At 32.9% G+C, this 22069-nt stretch overlaps 2 protein-coding genes across 2 annotated transcripts; one reads left to right on the forward strand and one right to left on the reverse strand.

Annotated features, from left to right (window-relative positions):
* Positions 1–2232: 2232 nt before the first annotated feature.
* Positions 2233–8257, forward strand: LOC107814604 (long-chain-alcohol oxidase FAO1). The gene is made up of 3 exons (XM_016640042.2): positions 2233–2552; positions 2917–3189; positions 6335–8257. The coding sequence occupies exons 1-3, from the start codon at positions 2343–2345 to the stop codon at positions 8078–8080; spliced, it is 2229 nt and encodes a 742-aa protein (XP_016495528.1). The 5' UTR covers positions 2233–2342; the 3' UTR covers positions 8081–8257.
* Positions 8258–8407: 150 nt separating this feature from the next.
* Positions 8408–17782, reverse strand: LOC107814602 (phosphate transporter PHO1). Its single transcript, XM_075229366.1, has 15 exons — positions 17458–17782; positions 16617–16724; positions 16106–16340; positions 14656–15007; positions 13271–13319; positions 13085–13156; positions 12146–12275; positions 11087–11207; positions 10111–10360; positions 9907–10011; positions 9770–9814; positions 9541–9693; positions 9037–9318; positions 8817–8953; positions 8408–8729 (listed from the first exon to the last, which is right to left on the reverse strand). The coding sequence occupies exons 1-15, from the start codon at positions 17686–17688 to the stop codon at positions 8639–8641; spliced, it is 2361 nt and encodes a 786-aa protein (XP_075085467.1). The 5' UTR covers positions 17689–17782; the 3' UTR covers positions 8408–8638.
* Between the last annotated feature and the right edge of the window lie 4287 nt (positions 17783–22069).

Raw genomic sequence — 22069 nt, forward strand, 5'->3', positions numbered from 1 at the left:
ATAATTTATGATTTTCAAATAATTACGCAAATAATTAATTTGACGACGTATAGACACTCGTCACCTCGCTTATATGTCGTTCACATAAATTTCACATAACAAATAATTCAAGGGTTCTATTCCCTTCAATCAAGGTTAATCATGACACTTACCTCGCTTCGCAACCAATTTCAACATTCCAATAAACTTTTTCCTTGCGAATTCGTATCCGAAAACTTCAAATCTAGACACAAACAATTCAATATACTCAACACGAATCGTAGGAATTAATTCCATATGAATTTACTAATTTTTCGGATTAAAATCTAAAATTTATTTTAAAAACCGACAGTGGGACCCACGTCTCGAATCTAGGAAAAACTCACGAAATCCGAACACTCGTTCCAATACGAGTTCAACCATACAAAAATTATCTAATTCCGGCATCGAATTGACCTTCAAATCATAAATTTCGTTTTTAGAAGATTTTACAAGAATCTGATTTTTCTTCCATAAATTCACGGATTCATGATGTAAATGAGTATGGAATCATGAAATATAATAAATATAGGATAAGGAACACTTACCCCAATGTTTACTCGTGAAAAATCGCCCAAAAATCGCCTTACCCGAGCTCAAAATCGTGGATAAAGAAAACTGGGACGAAATCCCATTTTCAGAACTTAAGTTCTGCTGTCCAGGGATTTCTTCTTCGCGAACACGACAGGTCCCTCGCGTTTGCGAAGTACATTTTGTGTTGCCACAGATTTCTTCTTCGCAAACGCGAGCTTGGTCTCGCGAACGCGAAGACTAAATTTTTCCCAGGTCGGCTTTCCCTTTCGCGAACGCGAGGCCTCGATCGCGAACGCATGCCCCCGGTCGCGAACACGAAAGCACAAAATGGCAAGTCCGAATTTCCTCTTCGCGAACACGAGATTCCCCTCGCGAACGCGATGAAGGAAACCAGATACAGGCATCAGAAAATTTCACCAGCTGTTTAAGTCCAAATTTCGATCCGTTAACCATCCAAAATTCATCCGAGGCCCCCGGGACCTCAACTAAATACACCAACAAGTCCTAAAATATCATACGAACTTAGTTGAAACCTCAAATCATTCAAACAATACTAAAACCACAAATCATAGCCCAATTCAAGTTTAAGGAACTTAAGAATTTTCAACTTTCACATTCGATGCCGAAACATATCAAATCAAGTCTGATTGACTGAAATTTTGCACACAAGTCATAAATGACATAACACACTTATGAATATTTTTAGAACTGGATTCCGACCCTGATATCAATAAAAGTCAATTTGTGGTCAAATTTTGAAATCTTTAAACCTTTAAGTTTCTAGTTTTCGTCAACTGGCGATAATTCAAGCTAGGGACCTCCAAATTAAATTTCGGGCATACGCCCAAATTCCAAATCACGATACTGACTTACCGAAACTGTCAAAACACTGATCCGAGTCTGTTTGCTTAAAATATTGACCAAAGTTAACTCAGTTGAGTTTTAAAGCTCTATTTCACATTTTAATCTATTTTTCACATAAAAGCTTTCAAAAAAATTATAAAGACAGCGCACGCAAGTCGAGAAAGCTAAATGGTGCTATTTGAGATTTTAGAATACAGAAATAATATTTAAATTAAAGAAAACATATTGGGTCATCACAGACTTAAATATGTGATATTGAATAATTTTTAAAGCGCTTCATGAGTATTAAAAAATTTATACCATCAAACTTCTCTCTAACATCATCCTTATATAATAGTCATTCACTATAAAAGTTGAGTTATTCTCGGAACCGAATATTATATTATGTTATAATATATGTCCTATATAACAACACTTCACTATAGGAGGAAAAATATTTCGGAACAAACGAGAATGTTATAGAGAGGTTTGACTGTATATACATAAAATTATTTTACTCTTTTTGCACAACATAATTTTTCGATTTGAATTTTCTTCATTAAATTTAGCTTCACCACTGATTGAATAGATGATATCTTGCACTCTTAAGCATAATTCTTGAATTCGAGTTTTGAAAACAGAAAAACTCCCTTAAAGAGACGGCTTTCCCTTTAGTGTGTCCTAAATGTTAAAAATCCGAATTAATCGAACCAAATGAATTAGTGAAAAAAAAATAAAAAAAAATACAAGGCCTTAAACAAACAAAAAAAAAGAAAAAGAAAAGAAAGACAAAAAAAAAAGAATAAAATATTAGATTTTTGTCATGGAGAAAGAGACAAGAAAGATACTCAAGTCATCACCTCTATAAATACCAAAAGTTTCTTTACAAATATCAACAACAGTTAGTGAAAACCAATAATCCATAAGAGAAAAAAGCAGCAAGAAAAATGGAGAAAAAAAGTCATCCTTTACTTAGAGGAGGAAGAAGAGAAACAAAGTATAGTCATGGCTTTTCTTCTTCAGAAATGGAAACTTTGACTAGTATTTGTGAAACAATTCTTCCTCCTCTTCCTCAAAATGAAATCCCAGAAAACAATAGCCAAAATATTCAATACCTTCATAGAGCTTCTGGTTCTCAGTATCCAATTCCTGATGAGGTAAGTCAAATACCTTTTCTTTTTTGGGACAAATATTGAAGTAATTAAGGACCCGTTTGTCTATAGATTTTTTTTTTTCAAAAATGTATTTATCCATTAAATTTTGTAAGTTCTTGAAGATTTTTTGAAAATGAGTTTTTCCGAAATCACTTTTTCAAATTTTTCGGAAGTTTTATTTCTCTAACCACAATATTTTTTCAAGTTAAATGCATGTCCAAATATAATTTCCGATTTCAAATATCATTTTTCAACTTAACTTTAAATACTATTTTTTTTTTTTTAAGAATTACAATTTTTATATCCAAACGCCTACTACGTGGGGTTGTCTTTTTTTTTTTTTTAATTTTTGTTTGATCATTTGCAGTGTGCAGAGGTTGTAATGAAAAGGGGGTTTTCAGAAGCAATAATCTTGTTGAGGGGTTTGTTAAGAATACTATCAACAAGATTTGGGACTTTGTTACTTTGTGGATCATTTTGTTTTGTCCAAAAATGGCCTTACATCAATAAATTCTGTGATATTCCATTGGAGAAAAGAGAGATTGTGCTGCAGAAATGGTTCAAAAACAGATTCTTAACTCCTGTTAGATTGGCATTTTTGTTTATCAAGTTCTTGTCTCTCTACATCTTCTTTACTCAGGTAATTCTTCTTCTTTTCTCTTAACATTTTTCAAAATGCTATGTACATACTTTCAAGGGCTTTGTTGTCTCTTTATCATTTTTTTTGAATATTTTTTCTTGGGATATGTGCTGTAAATGTGGTTTCCCTCGATGGCCAGCTAGGCTTGAGTGTCCTAACAAAATGGATCATGAGGTGAACTTACGAGCTCGAGGGATAACGGATAATTAATCTTAAAATTAAATTTGAGATGAGTTTATCCCACGTTTGATTGAAATAAAATCGCGGTATAACTAATTTCACGCTAGATTAGGTATTCCGGGATTGTAGTGTTATTTTTATTCCTATGAGACGGTGAGATAATAATCCCGAAATAATTAATCCTAAAATAACTGATTTTCAACAAAATGATCTTTTAAATTTTGAATTCGCCTTTGTTCATGTCAACATCTGAAATTATTTACTATCATTAGGCTTACTATTATTAAATAAGCATCTTATTTTTAGTAATATTTTTCATTTCAAAGCTTCTTTCAATAGAAGTTGAGTACCACATGAGTCATGATACAATGAAAAAGTTTGTTTAGAAAGTAGTCTTGTTGGTCTTAAATTGACTTCTCATGGTTTGTTGGAAAAAAAAGACTTAGAGCCCGTTTGGATTAGCTCATTGCAAATAGCTGATAAGCTTGTAGTGCTGAAAAGTTTTTTTAAATGCTGAAACTGATTTTTAAAATAAGCATTTACGTGTTTGGATAGAAGTGCTGAAACTGATAATAAGCAGTTGATGTGTTTGATTAAAAAATGCTAATAAGCTATTCTTTTGTTAAAATGACTAAAATACCCTTGAATCTTTTTCAAAAGATTATAAATTAAAAATTTCTTTGTAAAGAAAAGAATTAATAACGAATATGGAATGAAGAGAAAGTTAAGAAATTTATTTTGGGAAAAGTATTTTGTGAATTAAAAAATATTATTAAGGATAAACTAGTAAAAGTGTTGGTCAAACTAAAAGTGCTTATAAGTTGAAAAGCCATAAGTTGGGGGTAACCGGCTTATGACTTATGGCTGATTTTAGCTTATAAGCACTTGACTTATAAGCACTTTGAGTATTTACCAAACGCGTAGATAAGCCAGTTTGACCAGCTTATAAGCCAGTTTGACTAGCTTATAATCTTAGCCAAACACCCTCTTACTCCTACATGCCTTTACATCAAATCTAAAGTAGTTTACCGTAACTACTTATTGAAATGAGGTAAAAAAGTTTACAATTACCTAACAATTTAGGTAAAAAAATTAATGTTTTATTTTTATTTTTAAATTTTAATGTATGTATCGGATTAGTGCGGATAATGGTCCTTTTCGTTGCTAGCTAATCACATTAGAACACATGACATGCAAAATAGCCTTATATATATCAAGTCACTTTAAGTTGGCCCTTAAGCCAGATTTTGCAACTTTAAACCTGTGACCATTGAACATATCTTATAATTTGTCACTGTTTATTTGTTGAAAAAAAAAAATTTTATAAAAATAAATTTTTTTCTAGAAGTTAGGTGGTTGAAAATGACAGCTCTATAGTTTTGGAGTTTTTGATATGCTAACAGTGACAAACGGACGGGTCGGGTCAGATATAGGACGAGTCAGATATAGGACGAATCAAAAATGGGTAATAAAAAATGAATAAATTATTCGACCCGGAGAAATCATATTCTCTCAAACTCGAGCAACTCCTAATTTGAGGTTTTACAAATATAAAAGTTAAACTCATTGGTTAAACATTTTTTAAATGGATAATATGATTTTTATTCATATTTCATGCATTTTTAAAAAATTTATTATCCAAATCAGTGGTTAACTATTTTTTTTTTACTGTTTTGCCACCCCTAGTCAGTATCATGTGTTATTAATTATTTACTCGTAGACCAATTTCTTCTTTCACTAGAAAAGACACCTTATCTATTATTTGGTCCCAAGATTTTTAATAGAGTACATCTTTTTGACTAAATGATTACAATTTGTTTTTCTACTTTTGGTTCTTAGAATTCTGTGATCTTGAATGGAAAACGACATAACAACAACAACCACTAATTTATGTTTTCTTGATCAGAAAAAGGACTTCAGTGACACCAGTGTTAGGATTTTGACATGATTTTCTATTTATATTTGCATTTTACCTATTCTTGAAGTAAGGGAAAATAGTTTACCTTAATTAATTTTACTTTTCCTAAAAGAAAAATATAGACGCACTTCTATAAATTGAGAATTTCTTCTTCGCACAATAACACAATACAATATCTACAATGTAGTTGTTAAAGAGTCTTGTTTAGGTAGAAAATTTATTCTCTCGATAAGTTCTATTTTATTTTATTACTAGATCGATGTAGGTCAATTGACCGACCGTATTAAAATAAATTATGCCTCTTTTAGTAAATGTCTTTTTGCCGTTTAATTTATCGTTATCAAGGTTTGCTTTGTTAGCTTCCGCATGATGCCTTGTTATTTTCGACCAAACAACCAACTTGCTTTTCTTTGTTTTGAGATCTTCAGATATGAACAGTAGCTAGTCTACAACATCCAATAATGATAAGAAAATCAAGTACTAGTTGATAATGAATCTAAGTAGTAACATTTCTTTTGTTTAGCTGTTTTACTTTCAAATGATCCATTCATTTAAAGGGAAATCTTGATCTTCACTTGTAGATTTATTGTACATATTATTTATCTTAAACTTGGACATAATCTGTGAGTGATTGATATTACATTCAACAAATTTACATCCATTTGATTCAAGGAAGTTAACAAAAAAACCACATAATACAGTCAGACATTTCTATAACAGTATTCATATATAACAGTCATTCACTATAAAAGCTAAGTTTTTCTCGGAACTAATTCTTATGCTGTGTTATACTATATAGTGCGGACTCTCCAAAATGATGTCGTACCCGTGTCGGATCCTCCAAAACTACACTATTTTTGGAGGATCTGACACGCACCCGATAACATTTTCGGAGAGTCCGAGCAACATAGATGTTAAAATATATATCCTCTATAACAATACTTCATTATAGCAGCCAAAAAGTATCGAAACAAATAAGACTGTTATAGAGAAATTTGTCTGTACAAGCTAAAAAAGCTGAACTGAGGTGTCCTTTTCTTGTCATAGGTTGGTGAAGATTCTAAAAATCAAGTATGGGATGACATTGGATATCAAGTAGACAATGAAGAGAAACATTCAGAAACAGCTGAGGAAAGACCTCTTGAGAAGGGAATTGTAGAGACAATTTATGAGACAGAATCAACTATTGTAAAGTCCCTTGTCCAAAAAGGCCTAAAAGTTATAGAAGACACCAAAAACAACATATACAAAGTTCAATGTGATGTTGTTATTGTTGGCTCAGGTTGTGGTGGAGGTGTTGCAGCAAGTGTTCTTGCAAGTTCTGGCAACAAAGTTATCGTCCTCGAAAAAGGAAACTACTACACCAAATCCGACTATTCGTCCCTTGAAGGACCTTCAATGAATCAAATGTATGAATCAGGAGGTATACTGTCAACTTTGAATGCGAAAATAATGATCATGGCTGGATCAACAGTTGGTGGTGGCTCCGCGATTAATTGGTCAGCCTGCCTTAAGACACCTGATTCTGTTATACAAGAATGGGGCGACGATAAAAGACTCCCAATATTCCAAAGCCCTGAGTATGTGTCAGTTATGGACAAAGTTTGTGAACGAATCGGTGTGACAGAAAATTGCACACAAGAAGGTCTTCAGAATCAAATTCTCCGAAAAGGGTGTGAAAATCTTGGTCTTGAAGTTGAAGGCGTGGCACGAAACTCATCCGAGAATCATTATTGTGGCTCGTGCTGCTACGGCTGTAGAAGAGGTGAGAAGAAAGGAACTGATACAACTTGGCTAGTGGATGCTGTAGAATGTGGAGCAGTTATTATAACAGGATGCAAAGCTGAGAGATTCATACTAGAAAAGAACAAGTATGGGAAAACAAGAGACAAGAAATGCTTAGGAGTGATTGCAACAAGTACAAATAAAGATATCACAAAGAGGATATGTATTGAGGCAAAAGTGACCATTTCAGCTTGTGGTTCTCTTTTGACACCTCCACTTATGATCTCCAGTGGTTTGAAAAATCCGAACATTGGCCGAAATCTCCATCTTCATCCAGTTATAATGGCATGGGGGTACTTTCCTGAGTCCAAGTCAAACTTCAAGGGAAAAATATATGAAGGAGGAATCATTACCTCAGTACACAAAGTCGAGAGTTATGACTCCAATGTAAGAGCTATTATAGAAGCTCCTGCTTTAGGACCAGGATCGTTCGCTGCCTTATGTCCTTGGACATCTGGAGAGGACTTGAAGAATAGGTTACTGAAATATTCAAGAACAGCGCATTTGTTTGCCATGGTTAAAGATGTAGGATCGGGGAAAGTGAGATCGGATGGAAGAATAAGCTATAAGTTCAATGCTATGGACAAAGAAAGTTTGAAGCAAGGGCTAAGACAAGCTTTAAGGATCTTGATAGCAGCAGGAGCTGATGAGGTAGGTACTCAACGTAGCGATGGACAGAGAATGAAATGTAAGGGAAAAAGTGAAAAAGAAATTGAGGCCTTTCTTGATACAGTCACAGCAGCTGAGGGACCAAAGTCACTTGTAAAGAATTTCACAACTTATAGTTCTGCTCATCAGATGGGAAGTTGCAGGATGGGAATGAGTAAAAAAGATGGCGCTGTCGATGAGAATGGGGAGAGTTGGGAAGCAAATGGCTTATTTGTTTGTGATGCTAGTGTTTTGCCTGGTGCTGTTGGTGTAAATCCAATGATCACTATTCAGTCCACTGCATATTGTCTATCCAAGAAAATAGCAGAGACGATAAAAGAAGGCAAATTCTCAAGATAAGTAGTCCTCTATTTCTCCTCTATATATATTCCACTTCAATACAAACTTGTGTGCCTTGTCTTCTTTGTAAGATCATATATTTGTAATTTGCATGTAAAACATTTTTCAGTTTTAACCAGTCAGATATGTAAAACTAGTGGATTCAAGAGGATCTCAATAAACAAAGTATTCGTGTTTTGTCCTTCGCGTCAGCTTCAACATTCTTAGGAAGTTTTTCCTACTTAATAACACAGAATGCAGTTGGCTTGTAGCAATAACTGAATCATCTGATATTGACATACAATCACAAAAATGTAGCAAAATCTAATGTGGTAGCAGAAACAAGAATTCAGGAAAATAGAGACTTTTGATATTTACTAAGAATAATAGATATCAGAGATACATTTCTGATCATATTAGAGTTAAGAATGAGAAAATATACAACTGACATGGAAATAACATTAGCTGATTGCGATTTTTCTTGGCAACACTTTGATCCCTAAGGCTCAATTCATTGTTAAATGATCAATAAATGATGGTGGATTCTCCACTCTCACCATAAGTGATCAAAAATTTATTCTAGCAATCAGAGTCTGTCTCGCGAAATGGCAATGGAACTGCTTTCACTGCTCTGAATTTTCCAACATTGTTCAAGTGCTCATTCTCCAACCTAAACAATCACAAATATACAGTAAGAACTATGAATTTCCTATAAACTATTTTGAACATAATGCTTATTTTAGAGACTTTACTATACCTGTAAAAGTTCCAGTGACCACGTCGAATAACTTCTAATGAGGCAAGGGAAAAGTCCAGTAAACGCGATTCAAATAATCCAACGTTGAAATGCATCACTGTCTCCACCCAAACTACTCTCAAGACCAAATTCAAAGCCTATGATTGAAATTTTAAAGCCTGTTCAGAGATACGATATCGTTGCATGGGGAAAAAAAGGTGTTAAAAGACAAAGGACTTACAATTGAAACATAGTAAATGCTCTTATTCTTGAGGATTAGCTCATCTCTAAGCAAAGGATTTTTGGATTTTAAGTTAAAAAATCCCCAGTCCTTAACAAAATCCCAATACAATTGATAAACTGTAGCTATAGCTGAAGTCACCAATACAATTGCCAACCATAACTGTGAATCAGGTTGCCTTGCATAGGTTAGCCTAGCACCAGCTGCTACCATTGCAGAAACATACTTTCCCAAGTTAGCCAAGTGATTTATGTCAGACTCGTCAAACCATCTCCTCGCACACTAGATAGATAACAAACACACTAGTTAGCTCACTCAGATAACAGTAAAAGTTCCAATGGTAGCCCAATATAATTACAGGTGGTAGCCCAAATATACAAAGATTATGTATATGACATGTATATATTATGTATAATATAAGTATATTTTTAGGGCAGCGTCAAAAATGTAATTATCCCAATGATTATTTAACAGTGATTTATAATCTAGAGTTAGCTATTTTACCTGCATTGCACGCCAATAATATGGGGCGAAAGATATAACATAAGCAAGCTCTCTGTACATTCGTCCGGACTTACAGGTTGGAAGTCCATGATTTGTTAAACTTCCAGCAAGAAAATAGCAAGCTGATGATTCCAAGTGCCTCATCAATGGGATCTAAAGACAGAAAAACAGATTATGTCTGAAAAGAAAACAAATTGAAGAAAATATTTGAAAAGCAAAGGTTAGTTACCTGGCTTGTTAGTTGATCAGCCATGAAAAAGTCTACCATTAATACCTATATCAATATCATTATATCAGAGAGATCAATATAGTCATCAAAAACGATTCGTAACACCAATTTTCTTGATTTTCAAGATCTTAAAATACCTTGTAAAATGGAGAGCAGACAATGTTACGTATGACTTTAAGGAAGTAGAAGCGCGTTGGACGATAGAAAATGTTCAATGGACATATCAGCAGAGCAAGAAAAATCTGAAAATGCAAAGGGAATTAGTTCAAAAGATTATGTTTTAACATTAGAAAGCATATGCATTAAGTCAAAAATGTTTAACAAGAGTTTATGTGACTAACCAGTAGGAGAATTCCAGGAATTGCATCAACTTGGCTAGGAGAAAATCCACTTGAAAGTAAGATTAAATGAATAACCAGAGCTCCAACAACAGCAGTCATTAAACAAGTTCCTATGAGGAATGCATCTCTGTATTTGAGAGCTGTTCTAGGTTGAAATTCAAATATAAAGTTGTAGTTGATTCTTGTGTTCTTCCACAGGAACAGATTGCAACCATACATGAACAAGTGCAAGCTTAGCAATGCAAACATGCTGCACACATTGCACAATACTCATCTTTAGCATTACAAATTTAACATGTTATAGCGCTGCTTTATTTTTCAGGTAACTAGTTCAACTTATGAAGGGAAGTTACACAAAGTTCAGGATGTTAACAATCTTGAGTAATTACTAGGGAAAGCTATTACAAATTGCATTACTCCTTTATGTTACCTTGACTATTCATTTAGTCCTTAAAATTCCATTTATCAAAACTTTGTAGCTAAACATTTATGCATTTCTACAAGATTTAGGTAGAAATGACACCACGTAGCCACCTAAAGGGCTGTTAGTTAGGAATTAACTAGTTCGTCCTGAATTTTTCTGGACAAAAATATCCTGAATTACAATTTTTAGTTCAAAATTTCAGGACAAAAGAAATACTCATTAATCTCTAAATACCATTCCTAAGAAAGATTGTTTGTGCACCTACCCCTAAATTTAGTGAATGGTCTACTTTTCAGCTCTTGAAAGAAAGGTCCGTAACTTTTAGTTTTCTTTTTCAAGATCATAGATACATTAAAAAAATGACATTCTACTCTTTTTCATACCGTCTTTTTATTGGATCTGACAACCGATAGTATATTTTAAAATATGGCAAGAATATTAATTAATGACAATAGCAAATAAAAATGGGAAAACTTACAGAGGAAAAAGACATCCATAAAGTCTGTGAAGAAGAGGGAAAAAACATGAGACTAATGTGAGAAAAAAGGGTACCTGAAAATAGGGTAAACAGTTTCAACATAACCAGCTTCAGTTCTAGGAGAGAACATGCCACTCAAATGAGCCAATATTGCGTATACACTAAATAGCGTCACAAAACAACCTGTGAAAAGTCCTGCAAATCCAGTAACATAACCAATAAATATATATACTGTCTGTAAATCTTTTTTGCACTATCAGTATAATTTAACATGTTACACGTAGTATTTTACACGTTCCGCGCACCTTTGTTTCTATGAAGATCTTACTGCAATATCAAAGTTATTTAGTTTATGAAAGGGCAGGCAACTCTGAAATGTAACAATGATACTATAGTTGAGATGCATTCCTCTTTTTTTTTTATTAAGAAAGTTTGTTATTTTTCCTAACATTTCCTTAATCATACTATATAAACATAATTTTGCGTCGTATTCTCTTTGCATCGGCTTGTAATTGGTGCTTACAAGGACGTGATAGTTTGAGCTAGGAGTATCAAATGAGCAAGTTAAAATGAGTTGAGTTAATAAATTGGATCACGGCGTAATTTGTCTAAAGTTTGTTTAGATAAAAATAGGTTGACGGGGTCATTGTTAAACCTCTCTAACTCCAAAACTTCGAAAAAAAATTCTTTGTTTATCGTTCTATTAGATCTCTAGTTATAATTTAACTACTAAAAATGATTTTTTTAAAAAACTAGTAATGTATCTAAAGTTGACTCAATCTTTTGAATGTATTTGTTTGGGGTACACATTCACCCCTAAATAAATACATTACTCACTCAATTCTCTGAGCCGAGTGTCTTTCGCCAACAATATTTTTACCTGCACGAGGTAGGAGAAAGGTCTGCATACAGACTATCCTCCCAGAACCTATTGTTGTTACTCATTCAATTCCCAATTTTGGTTAATATTGTCAAACTTTTGTCACTACCTTTTATTAGCATTAAAATAATATATTATATGCATATAGATGGATCTAGAGAGACATATAAGGAAGGGTATTTGAATTTCTTATGTTTTGTTTCTATTTTTATATATAAGGGGGTGGGTGGGTGGGTGGTGAGTGAGGAATTACCAACAAAAAAGGTGACCATATGAGATTCTTTATTCTGTTGGGGTCTTAAGAACTTCATTGCCTTTTTCCTGTCACTGTTTGCAAAGTGCTGTGTGAATAAGGACTCCACTTCGTCCATTAGCCTAACCACCTTCTCACCAATAATAAATAAAAAAAACAAAAAAAATATTGTGCATTAGTAATCATAACATCCATTTTCACCTAGCAAAATATTAGGAAAAATAACATTATATAGTCACTTTAAAAATAATAGTCAAAAAATAATATTTTTTGTGTATATATATATACATTTCTGCATGTTATATATAAAAAAAATATACAATTCTATACATGTTTGTTACATTACCGAATATAAATAGTTTTGGCCGCGGAGTAAAAGTCATCATTGCCAATATTACAAAGAAATCATCAACATCCACTAATCACCACTAATAATACAAAAACTATTTCCATTTCATGATATATAATATAATACTAAAAGTACTTAATGACATCTTGATCATATCCCACAAATTTATGAAACCTCCTTTTTCCCTTTAAAGAACATTCACGAAGAAAACATGAAAACATGAAATGTAAAAAGTCCTGCACATATTTATTTTTTAAAAATACTCGTGGTGTTTCAGACAACTTGCGATTTTTATATTACACTAGCTAGTTTATTTAAAAAGAGATATATCTGTAGTTCACAAAGAAAAAAGACTTGCAAATTTGGGCATATCCTTTGTAATTTTTTCAGCCAAGTACGATGTATGATGACAATGCATGATTAGAAATTGCTTTAATTAATTAGATACTCATTAACAATTAAATAGGAATTTGGGCAACCAAAGGAAGTACTCTAGGACATGGAAAATGTTAATGAGCGACTACAATTTGCAAAGAATATAATTTTCTTTTCTTATATTGACTAAGTACAGCAATTAAAAATTTAATTACCTTATCAGAGCTAATGAAATGGGATCTTTTGACTTGTTTAAGGTAATTGGCTGATGCTTGCTGCTTAGCGACCTGTTTGACGGGAAAAAGAGAGAAATAAGGTCAAATAATTACAAGCCGGAGTTTATTTTATTGATCTGGTGTAAATATTAGGACATGACTTCATTTTCGAACTTAAAATATTACCTTATCAAACTTCTTAAGTATCTTCACGAAAGCCACCATATTTAGTGAGCTGGAAAAAAAAGTTAGCGAAATCATTAAAACATCCATAAACTTATTTTGACATTCATGCATGTAAACTGAAAAGTAACAAAATTTATAGACGTTTACGTTCAAGAAACTTCTTCTATTGAATTGGCTATAGCTAATGAAAACGCTTTTTGATCAAAAGGTGACAGAGAGCTAGCCCAAAAAAGAGAAATGAAAGAAGAATAAAGGGAAGCGTATAGCTACTTTAATTTAAAATAATAGTCGAAAAATATATAATTTTTTGTATATATATATATATATATATATATATATATATATATATATATATATACATTTATGTATGATATCTACAAAAATATATATAAATTTTATGCACTTTTTCGGCATCGGATATAATAATTTCGGCAGTAGGCTGAAAGTAATCTTTGCTCGAAAATAAAAGAGTTCAATAATATTTGCTAAACGTTTAATGCAATATCTTCATTGTTAGTTCTTTCTTTTTCTTTCCTCATACTGTTTTTCTTTTGTCATCTTCTTGTTGCTTTTTCCCTTTATTTCCCTTTACAAAAAATGAACTTTATTGTTTGTTACTTGTTTGTTTCCAAATGTCCTTGAAATGAATGATTGCTAGATAAGTCAAATATCACGACATAAATCTATTGTATTACGAAATCTCAACTATACAAACATTAGCACAAGTCACTAACCAAATGTAACTACATTATCCATTCACATATATATATATATATATATATATATATATATATATATTATAACAAGAAACTTATTATATAATATCCATTAAAGTATTGTTGTGTTCTCACCACCAACACGCCATTCTACATTCATAAAGTACTATTATCTGATAGTGTAAACCATAAGTATGACCGATTACACTGACAGCGTATAATTTTTATACTATCATAGTTATTTAACCGATTATAAAAAGTTACTGACTACTTATTTTAGGTTAACATTCGATTTTCATATTAAATATAGTTTCCGGCTAATATAATATGTAGCAAGTTGATAGTTACAGGAGCCTGCAATTCAATAAAGCTAGCAAGTTCTAAGCGTAGAAGACTTATAAATGTAGAGTTGATCAGTTGAACATCTTTTAGCTGGAAAATAGCTTTATATATTAGTCAAATTTCAACATACTTAATTAGCGAAATTTCTGATTTTGCTACTGCTAGTTCTATTTGGTATATAATTATCATTACACATGCACGAACTATGTTACCAACTATCAGGCAAGATCTTTGTTAGCATAACGGGGTGATATTCTGCGCGTACCGACTTAAAATCTTAGATCTGTCTTAAAAAATTTAAGATACAACTAAAAAAAGGAAAATTACCTGTAAGTTTTGAGTAAGCCAAGGCCTCTATAAAGTTCAACAAAAGCACTTCTGATCATCTTTTCAGCACATTGGATTTTCTTCTTGTTAATGTATTCTCTAGGACCATCTTTCTTAGGGTTATTCACTAAATCTTCCCAAAGCATAGATGTAACAGCAGCTATAGTACGTGTTGGTGTAGTGGCTGGAATATCAATCCTCATTGCCATCTTTGGTTTGCCTTTTTTAGTCTTTGCCCTTGTGCTTGCTGAATTTACAAAATTTATCCCATTCTTTTCTAGTGCTGCTATCACTTCTTCTGTTTGTGATGTTTCTGTCCCCGTTGGGCTGTCACAATATTCGCTTGCAGTTTCTACGTAAAAAATACTTACATAATCAAATCACTTATAAGATAAAAAACAACGACAAACTAAGTGAATTCCCACGGGGAGGAGAATTGGGGAGGATAGCGTGTACGTAGACCTTACTCCTACCCTGGGAGGATGAAGAGGTCATTTCCGATAGACCCTCGGCTAAAGAAAATATAAAAAGAAGTAACCGCAACAAGAAGAAATCACTTACTATAAGATAACTAAAGGTACATTTCTACTAACGATATAATAGTGTAATAGTAAAATTTATGCAGTCGGTTTATATAACTTGTATTCATACTTTTCTTATGATTATTTTATAGTAATTAAAATGATTCTAAGTGCATTTAGCGCATCACATCTCCAACAGAAATCTTTGATCAAATCACTTTTACATCTTCTGTACTCTCTCAAAGTTTAAAATTTTAGTGTCTGAATTACCTAGGGTGGACACTTTTGTAGGAAAATGGTGTGGAATCCACTAAAATAAGAATGATTATTCTGTTGGAAGAAAAATAAAATGCAACCTTTGTATTTGGGACCACTATTCATGTAAATGGAGAAACTATGCTCTCCAAACTATTCACACAGATCATTCTTGATTTGCAAAGTTCTTGATATAACTTTTATTTAATAGCTTTTTCTATAGCCGAAGTTAGAATTCAAACTCATAATACTATAACGCCTGCCCAACGCACAAAGCATGTAGGCTGTCTACTCGTGACTGATTTTACGGTTCGAATCCATTACCAGATCACAGCAAAGACAACTATAGCAGTAACAATTGCGTCTTAGTTGACTCTAACTTGTTAGAAACTGAAACGCGATCTCTCGAAAAGAATTACCCCTTGGAACGTGTTGCGAGTTTATTACGTGTTACTAATATGTACCTTTGTCTATTGATTAAGAAATTAAATTCAAGCTAATTGGAAAAATATTTTCAATATTCAACTTTTATGTTTATTTAGAGTATTCCAAATTTGCCTTATAACTATGGAAACATCACATGAAGTCCAGTAAGGAAAATAAACTAATTTTACAAACTAGGCACATGTTATGTTTGTTGTAAACAAATTAAAGAACGAGAAGTAAGAGCTCACCGGAAAAATCAGAATTCCGGCCAGATAATGAATTGGTCCGACTGAAAAACCCGGATCCGGATCTCGACCCGTGGATTTTCCGGCGACGGTCACTGAGAACTTGCTTAAGGTCCAACAATATTTGGAGCTGCTTGTTAAGAATATCCCCTCTTTCAAGAAACTCACTCTCTTTAGTCTTGTAAAAATCATTCACTTTTTTCAGCTCTTCATCTAGCATTTCAAAAAATATCCTCACCTACACATGCAAAAATACAAAAAAAAAAAAATACAAAAAAAAGGTCACAAAATGAACATAAATTTTCAAAATATTCAGTTCCCCACTTTGTAATTTGGCCGGGTATACTACACTCCCTTCCGCTATGCGCGGGGTTCAGGGAAGTGTCGGACCATAAGGGTCTATTGTACGCAAACTTACCTTGCATTTCTGCAAAAAACTGTTTCCACGGACTCGTAACCTACTAGTAACATACCACACTTTTGTAATTTAATTTTCTATTATTATTATAATTACCCCATCTTCTTCAGAAAACAACTGAGCAAGCTCATTTTCAGTTTCATACATTTCTTCTTGCTCTTCTTGTTCACTTCCATCTTCTCCTTCTTTGATTATGCCCTTCACCTGTACAAACAATTTTTTTTTAAAAAAGATACATTTATACCAATAATATGGAGTAATAACTTCCTTCATTATATATCTTCCCATATAAACTAAAATTGTCATTTTCATTGACTCCTTTTTTTCAGGTTGTTGTACTTGTTTCAACTCTTCACGATAGTTTCATGATACAAAATGATACAAAAACCGTTTCATTATTGCCTCCATGCTAAATCACACACCCTTTCACCTTCCACCTCAATCCAATAATAAACCATTTTAACACGATATTTTCTTGATTTTCCGGTGACTTCAACTTCAACATGAAGAATAGTATAAAGAAATTCCATGTAGGGAAATAAAAAAAATATTAAGAGTAAAAAGTTAAAGAAAAACCATTTTCATTGAGGAGAAGAAAAGGTGGCAAAAAGGAAGAATATACATTTGATGCTATTGATTGTGATGGTGCAGCCTCTTTACCTTCGCAAAAGATAGGGGTAAAGTCTAGGTCTACTTAGACACGAGATCAGGTTATGTTGTTGTTTGTTGTGGTGTTGTGGACAGGGGCTATATATTAAATGTTTTTAAGACTTTTGCCTGAAAATAATGTCACCCTTTCATTTCTTTTTCAAACAAAAGGACAATGAACTTGAACTAAAGAATTACACATAAAATAAACAAACCTCTTGTATACTTTCACCACCTTGTAAAAAGATAGTAGTACCAATATCAAGAAAAAGAAGGAGAATTAACATACTTGAGAAACTTCAGGTTTATCAGCAGCTTTATGAAAATTTATGGTAAAAGAACGAATGGAGTCGAAAATGGATCGACCAAAATCAAGAGCAGAGTTTCCATCTTGAACATGCTTTGGTTTTCTTGATATCTTGATTTTCTTAACATGTTTTTTAAGTTGCCAATAATTTACAAAGGCGTCCTTCCATTCTGGGATTAGCTGTGCCTCAAGTTCTTTAGAGAACTTCACCATTGATTTTCAATGGGAAGAAGAAGGAAAAAGGAGGAGGAGGAGGAGGAGGAGGGAAATTAAAAGAAATTAAAGGTTTAGAGATGTGGGAGAGGAGTTGAGGAAGTTTACAAGATATATAGAGGGTACGGACGGTGTTAAAGAGAGACAAAAGTTGAGTAATAGACAGTAAATAGTGGCTGCTTTGTCTTTTGCTATATATTATTATTTTATTTTCCATCTTGGGTTTGAAATCCGCATTGGAACCTGTATACGGGTAAACTCGGGATCACCACATCTCCCGAGTTCTCGTTGAGTCAAACGAAGTAAGAAGTATGAATGTATGATATAGAGACCGAATCTGAGAACTCTTTGAATCGAGGCTAGAACGGGGTGCTTGCTATCAAGCCTGACAAGACAACACCCCTGAACCTGGAACGGGCTCCAAGACCTCGGAAAGAACTACAAACGGTTGCACACGACTAACAGAGGGCCGTGATATCCGTGCCCAACTGGATATCGCGGCACGGATCTCTCCCGATATCGGCAACGTATCAATAGTTGATGTACAAGGAGGATTTTTACCTTTTTTAGAATTGTACTAGGGATAAAACTCCCCTACTATATAAAGGGGAAGTTTCTTATTCAGTAGACACATTGTAACACGCATATCAAGGCAATACAAACTTATTTCTTTGCTTTCTACCTATTGAAAGGTTTTTATTTTAATCATAGTTCTCTATACACATTTGGCTTCGAATCGAGGGTCTCTATACACAACTGATTTGGTCATTTATTTTATCTTATTCGTTTATTTAATATTCTTGATTACTTGTGTTGAATCAATCCAATCCACATATCCTTAAAATCGCGTACAAATTTAATTGTTATCCGTTTTAAGGATAAACAGAACCTGGCTAATTCGAATTTGTGTCGTGTAAAATTCATCAAAAGGGGAAGCTTAAGGGAATTTTTCATTCCTAGGGCTCGAACCCGAAACCTCTGGTTAAGGATGGATCGAAGGGATTCTTGTTAGGTGTCTAAACAAAGTCCCACATGACACAAAGAAAAAGAAAAAGCTACTTATAAGGAGTTAGATACTCTTAATAATGTAAGGATTTTTGAAAAAAATCGTACAAGCTTATCCCAAAACGGATAATATCACACCATGTTGAGAGTATCTTTGGATCGTTATCGGCCAACAATTCTTTCCATCCATAGTGATTTTCTATTTATTATTATTATTATTATTATTATTATTATTATTATTATTATTATTATTATTATTATTATTATTATTTCTTACAAGGATAATGGTAACCTTTTTTACACCAGAAAAAGGGGAATCAAGTATATCAATATAATATAATGACTTATTCAACATGGTTACTCTGATTGAATCGATTAATAACTTTTTGCTTGAGTTTTTGCTTTTCGGGGCAGATGTTTTATCGAGTTGTGGTCTACCAATAACATAAAGGTACCAAGAAAATGCATATTCATTTATTGTTTGCTGGAAATCTTCACTTATTTTGGCCTTTTTACCCCATATTGTAGGGTGATTTCGAAAGATGTGAAAATCTTCCTCCAAGCCATACATATAATTTTCATCAGATAAGGCTTTCGGCAGAATTTTATATATATCTATGAGATCGAGTATAGATTTTTATTTACTCACTTTAAATTGAGTATCTATTTCCCTTCCTTTCCTGCTAGGATCGGAAACTATTAAGATGAATAAAAGAAAGTGTTTTCTTTCACTTGATAATTAGGTGGTTGCATGCAGGGGTGAAGCTAGGTGGGCGCAAGTCGGTTTATTTGAATCTTTTTCGTTAGAAAATTATAATATGCAAATAAGACAAAAATATTTTTTTTTTTGGAATATATTTTGTTGAATATTCTTGACTCAGGGAAAGATTCTGTGTAGTTACAAAGATAGTTTGAATTAGGTTACAGGTTCGAATTCCAACTGTAAAATTCTTACATTTTAAGAATCATGTTCGCATAATTCTAAAGTGATTTCGGAGTAAGTAAAGATCTTAATTTTACTTTCTTCTATTAACGAAATATTTCCACGTTCCTAAATTATTATTTAGAAAAAAAAACTGTTTATACAATTCAATAAGTGCTAGTTTGGACTTTGGTCTTATATCTCCTTTTTCCTTATTTGTTCTTGTGCTTTTTTCCCCTTTGTGTAAATTAAAAAGAGAAAATGCTAGATTATGGAAAAAGGAATTCATGTCTGTTACGTTTAGTTTCAGCTTTTTTTCTGTTATTTTTGCCTTTTCTTCTATATATTGGATTCATAATCAAAACAATGAAAGAAGAAACACTATGTGAAAGAAAGTTGCTAATATCCAAATGGTTTCTCGGTGTAAGTAACAAAAAAGTTTTTCACATTTTATGGAGCTTTAAAAGTTTATGGTCTATGGCCAAAGTTAACTTGAAAGCCTATAAATGAAGTTTTACTATTTAAAGATATTAAGTTTCTTTAATTGGATTTGCGTATCCTAAACATTTACGTAAAAATCATAGTAATTTCCAGAACGTTAAACTTCTTTTTTTTATACTAGAGGGATGAGTGTGAGAATTGACTTGGAAAAACTTTTTCTAGTTCAAGTACATTTGTCGATATCAAAACATTTGCTAAATGCAATAAATAGTACTCTCTCGGTTCACTTGAGAAATAATAACTGTAGTATATATTTTACCATATAACCCTTAATAATAATAGTATTTCATAAGGTCTTGAAAAATAATTTGGGGAATGAGTAGTTAATGATAAGGGTAAGATAAAAAATAAGACTTTTTTTTGATTTAGTATAGTAGACAAGTAAAGGTGAAAATGTATTTTAATATAATATACAAGTACAAGTAAAAAAGTATTTTTAGTATAGTGTGAACGGAAGAAATAGTTTAACATATAATTAATGATTTGGACAAACTAAAACAGACATCGATCTCATTATAAACAACCACCGCTTCTTCGCTTAACTTATTGCTTTAATAGATGTAAAACACGTAAAGTTAATTAAATTTGAGTAACAAAATTAGCAAAATAAATTTCTCGTCTTTATCTTCTTAAGTAATAAAAATGAAAAGCATGAAAAGAGACAAAGTTATATTCCTTTGATTGTGATAGTTACCTCAGCTCAACCACCATCCACTTTCGGGTGCTTTTTTGTTGTTTGAAGAATTAATTCAAACTGTCGCTCGTCAAATTGCTTAAATTAAAAATATTCCATAAATATGCAACAAATGTATCATTATATAGAATATATGCATAATCGTGTATAATTAGAGTTTGAACAAAAAATATAAACTTTTGATTAAACTAATTAATTTTGTATGACGAAAGGCTAAACTTAGTTAATGATAATAACTTTAGATCTATAATCGATTAACACAAATAACGCAAGAACAGTGTTGAGAGAAGATTAAATATAATGTACATTCAATGTTTCAAGATCATTAATGATGGGGGAATATCAAGCAATAAATAACGATAAATGACATTAAAATAAATAAGGAGAATGATTCACCCAATATTGAATGAGGTGGATGATTCTTCTTTCTGACAATGATGAATGATACACAAATACTAGAATGTTGGGACCCTTCTCAGATCTAATGGAAAAAGTGTGGAATAGTAGACAATCGAATCTCTTTAGAAAGGTAGTGATTGTCTTTTATCTAGAGAGAAAGTCTGCTTTTCCAAGAATGTTTTTGTCAGAGAATATTACATATCCCTCTCCCCCTATCTCTTTTTCTATTTATATTAGATATTCTCTAGTCAACCCTAAAAGTACAGACACTAAGAATATTCAATAGAATATTCTATTACAAAAATTAGCCGTTAGCACTGCCCTTGATAATCGACCTCGGCCGTTATTGACTACTCGGCTACGAGCCCCGTTATCTACTAATCGACCTCGACCATATCGCTTTTCATGATACTACTTCCTGCTAAATCCCACTGAGGTAAATTTTGATCCATACAGTTAGTCCCTCTGCTTATTGATGTCGACCCTGGGCGACCTTGATGAGCGGACTCTGTCAATTAGGGTTGAGAAGTTTTATGCGAGCAGGTCAAGTAGCAGCGCTTCGGACGGGAAGGAAACGTGGCCTTCCGTGAGCCACGACCTAGGGTCACGTCGTTTCAGAATGACGTCATGTCATTATTACACATTTTCTCGATACCTTGTATCGTTTCCCGCCCCTCCGTCGTTTTGATTTTTGAGCTGGGCAACTGTGGTTTTCTTCCTCGATATTGATGCCCTAACTTTTATAAATGGGGATACTCAATCCTTCGATTCACTCTTTGCATTCTAAAAATTGGATTTTCATATCTTCTTCTTCCTCAATCAGAATCTCTGCTTTCTTGACCTTACTTCATACTCCTGCC

The sequence above is a fragment of the Nicotiana tabacum genome, chromosome 14, assembly GCF_000715075.1.
Source record: "Nicotiana tabacum cultivar K326 chromosome 14, ASM71507v2, whole genome shotgun sequence".
Lineage (NCBI taxonomy): Eukaryota > Viridiplantae > Streptophyta > Magnoliopsida > Solanales > Solanaceae > Nicotiana > Nicotiana tabacum.

Coding starts and splice junctions, on each gene's coding strand:
- LOC107814604 (XM_016640042.2), top strand. CDS start 2,343: ATGGAGAAAAAAAGTCATCCTTTACTTAGAGGAGGAAGAAGAGAAACA. Junction 2,553..2,916: donor AGTATCCAATTCCTGATGAG/GTAAGTCAAATA, acceptor GATCATTTGCAG/TGTGCAGAGGTTGTAATGAA. Junction 3,190..6,334: donor TCTACATCTTCTTTACTCAG/GTAATTCTTCTT, acceptor TTCTTGTCATAG/GTTGGTGAAGATTCTAAAAA.
- LOC107814602 (XM_075229366.1), bottom strand. CDS start 17,688: ATGGTGAAGTTCTCTAAAGAACTTGAGGCACAGCTAATCCCAGAATGG. Junction 13,320..14,655: donor GGCTTACTCAAAACTTACAG/GTAATTTTCCTT, acceptor TTTTTTTTCCAG/CTCACTAAATATGGTGGCTT. Junction 13,157..13,270: donor TACTTAAGAAGTTTGATAAG/GTAATATTTTAA, acceptor CCCGTCAAACAG/GTCGCTAAGCAGCAAGCATC.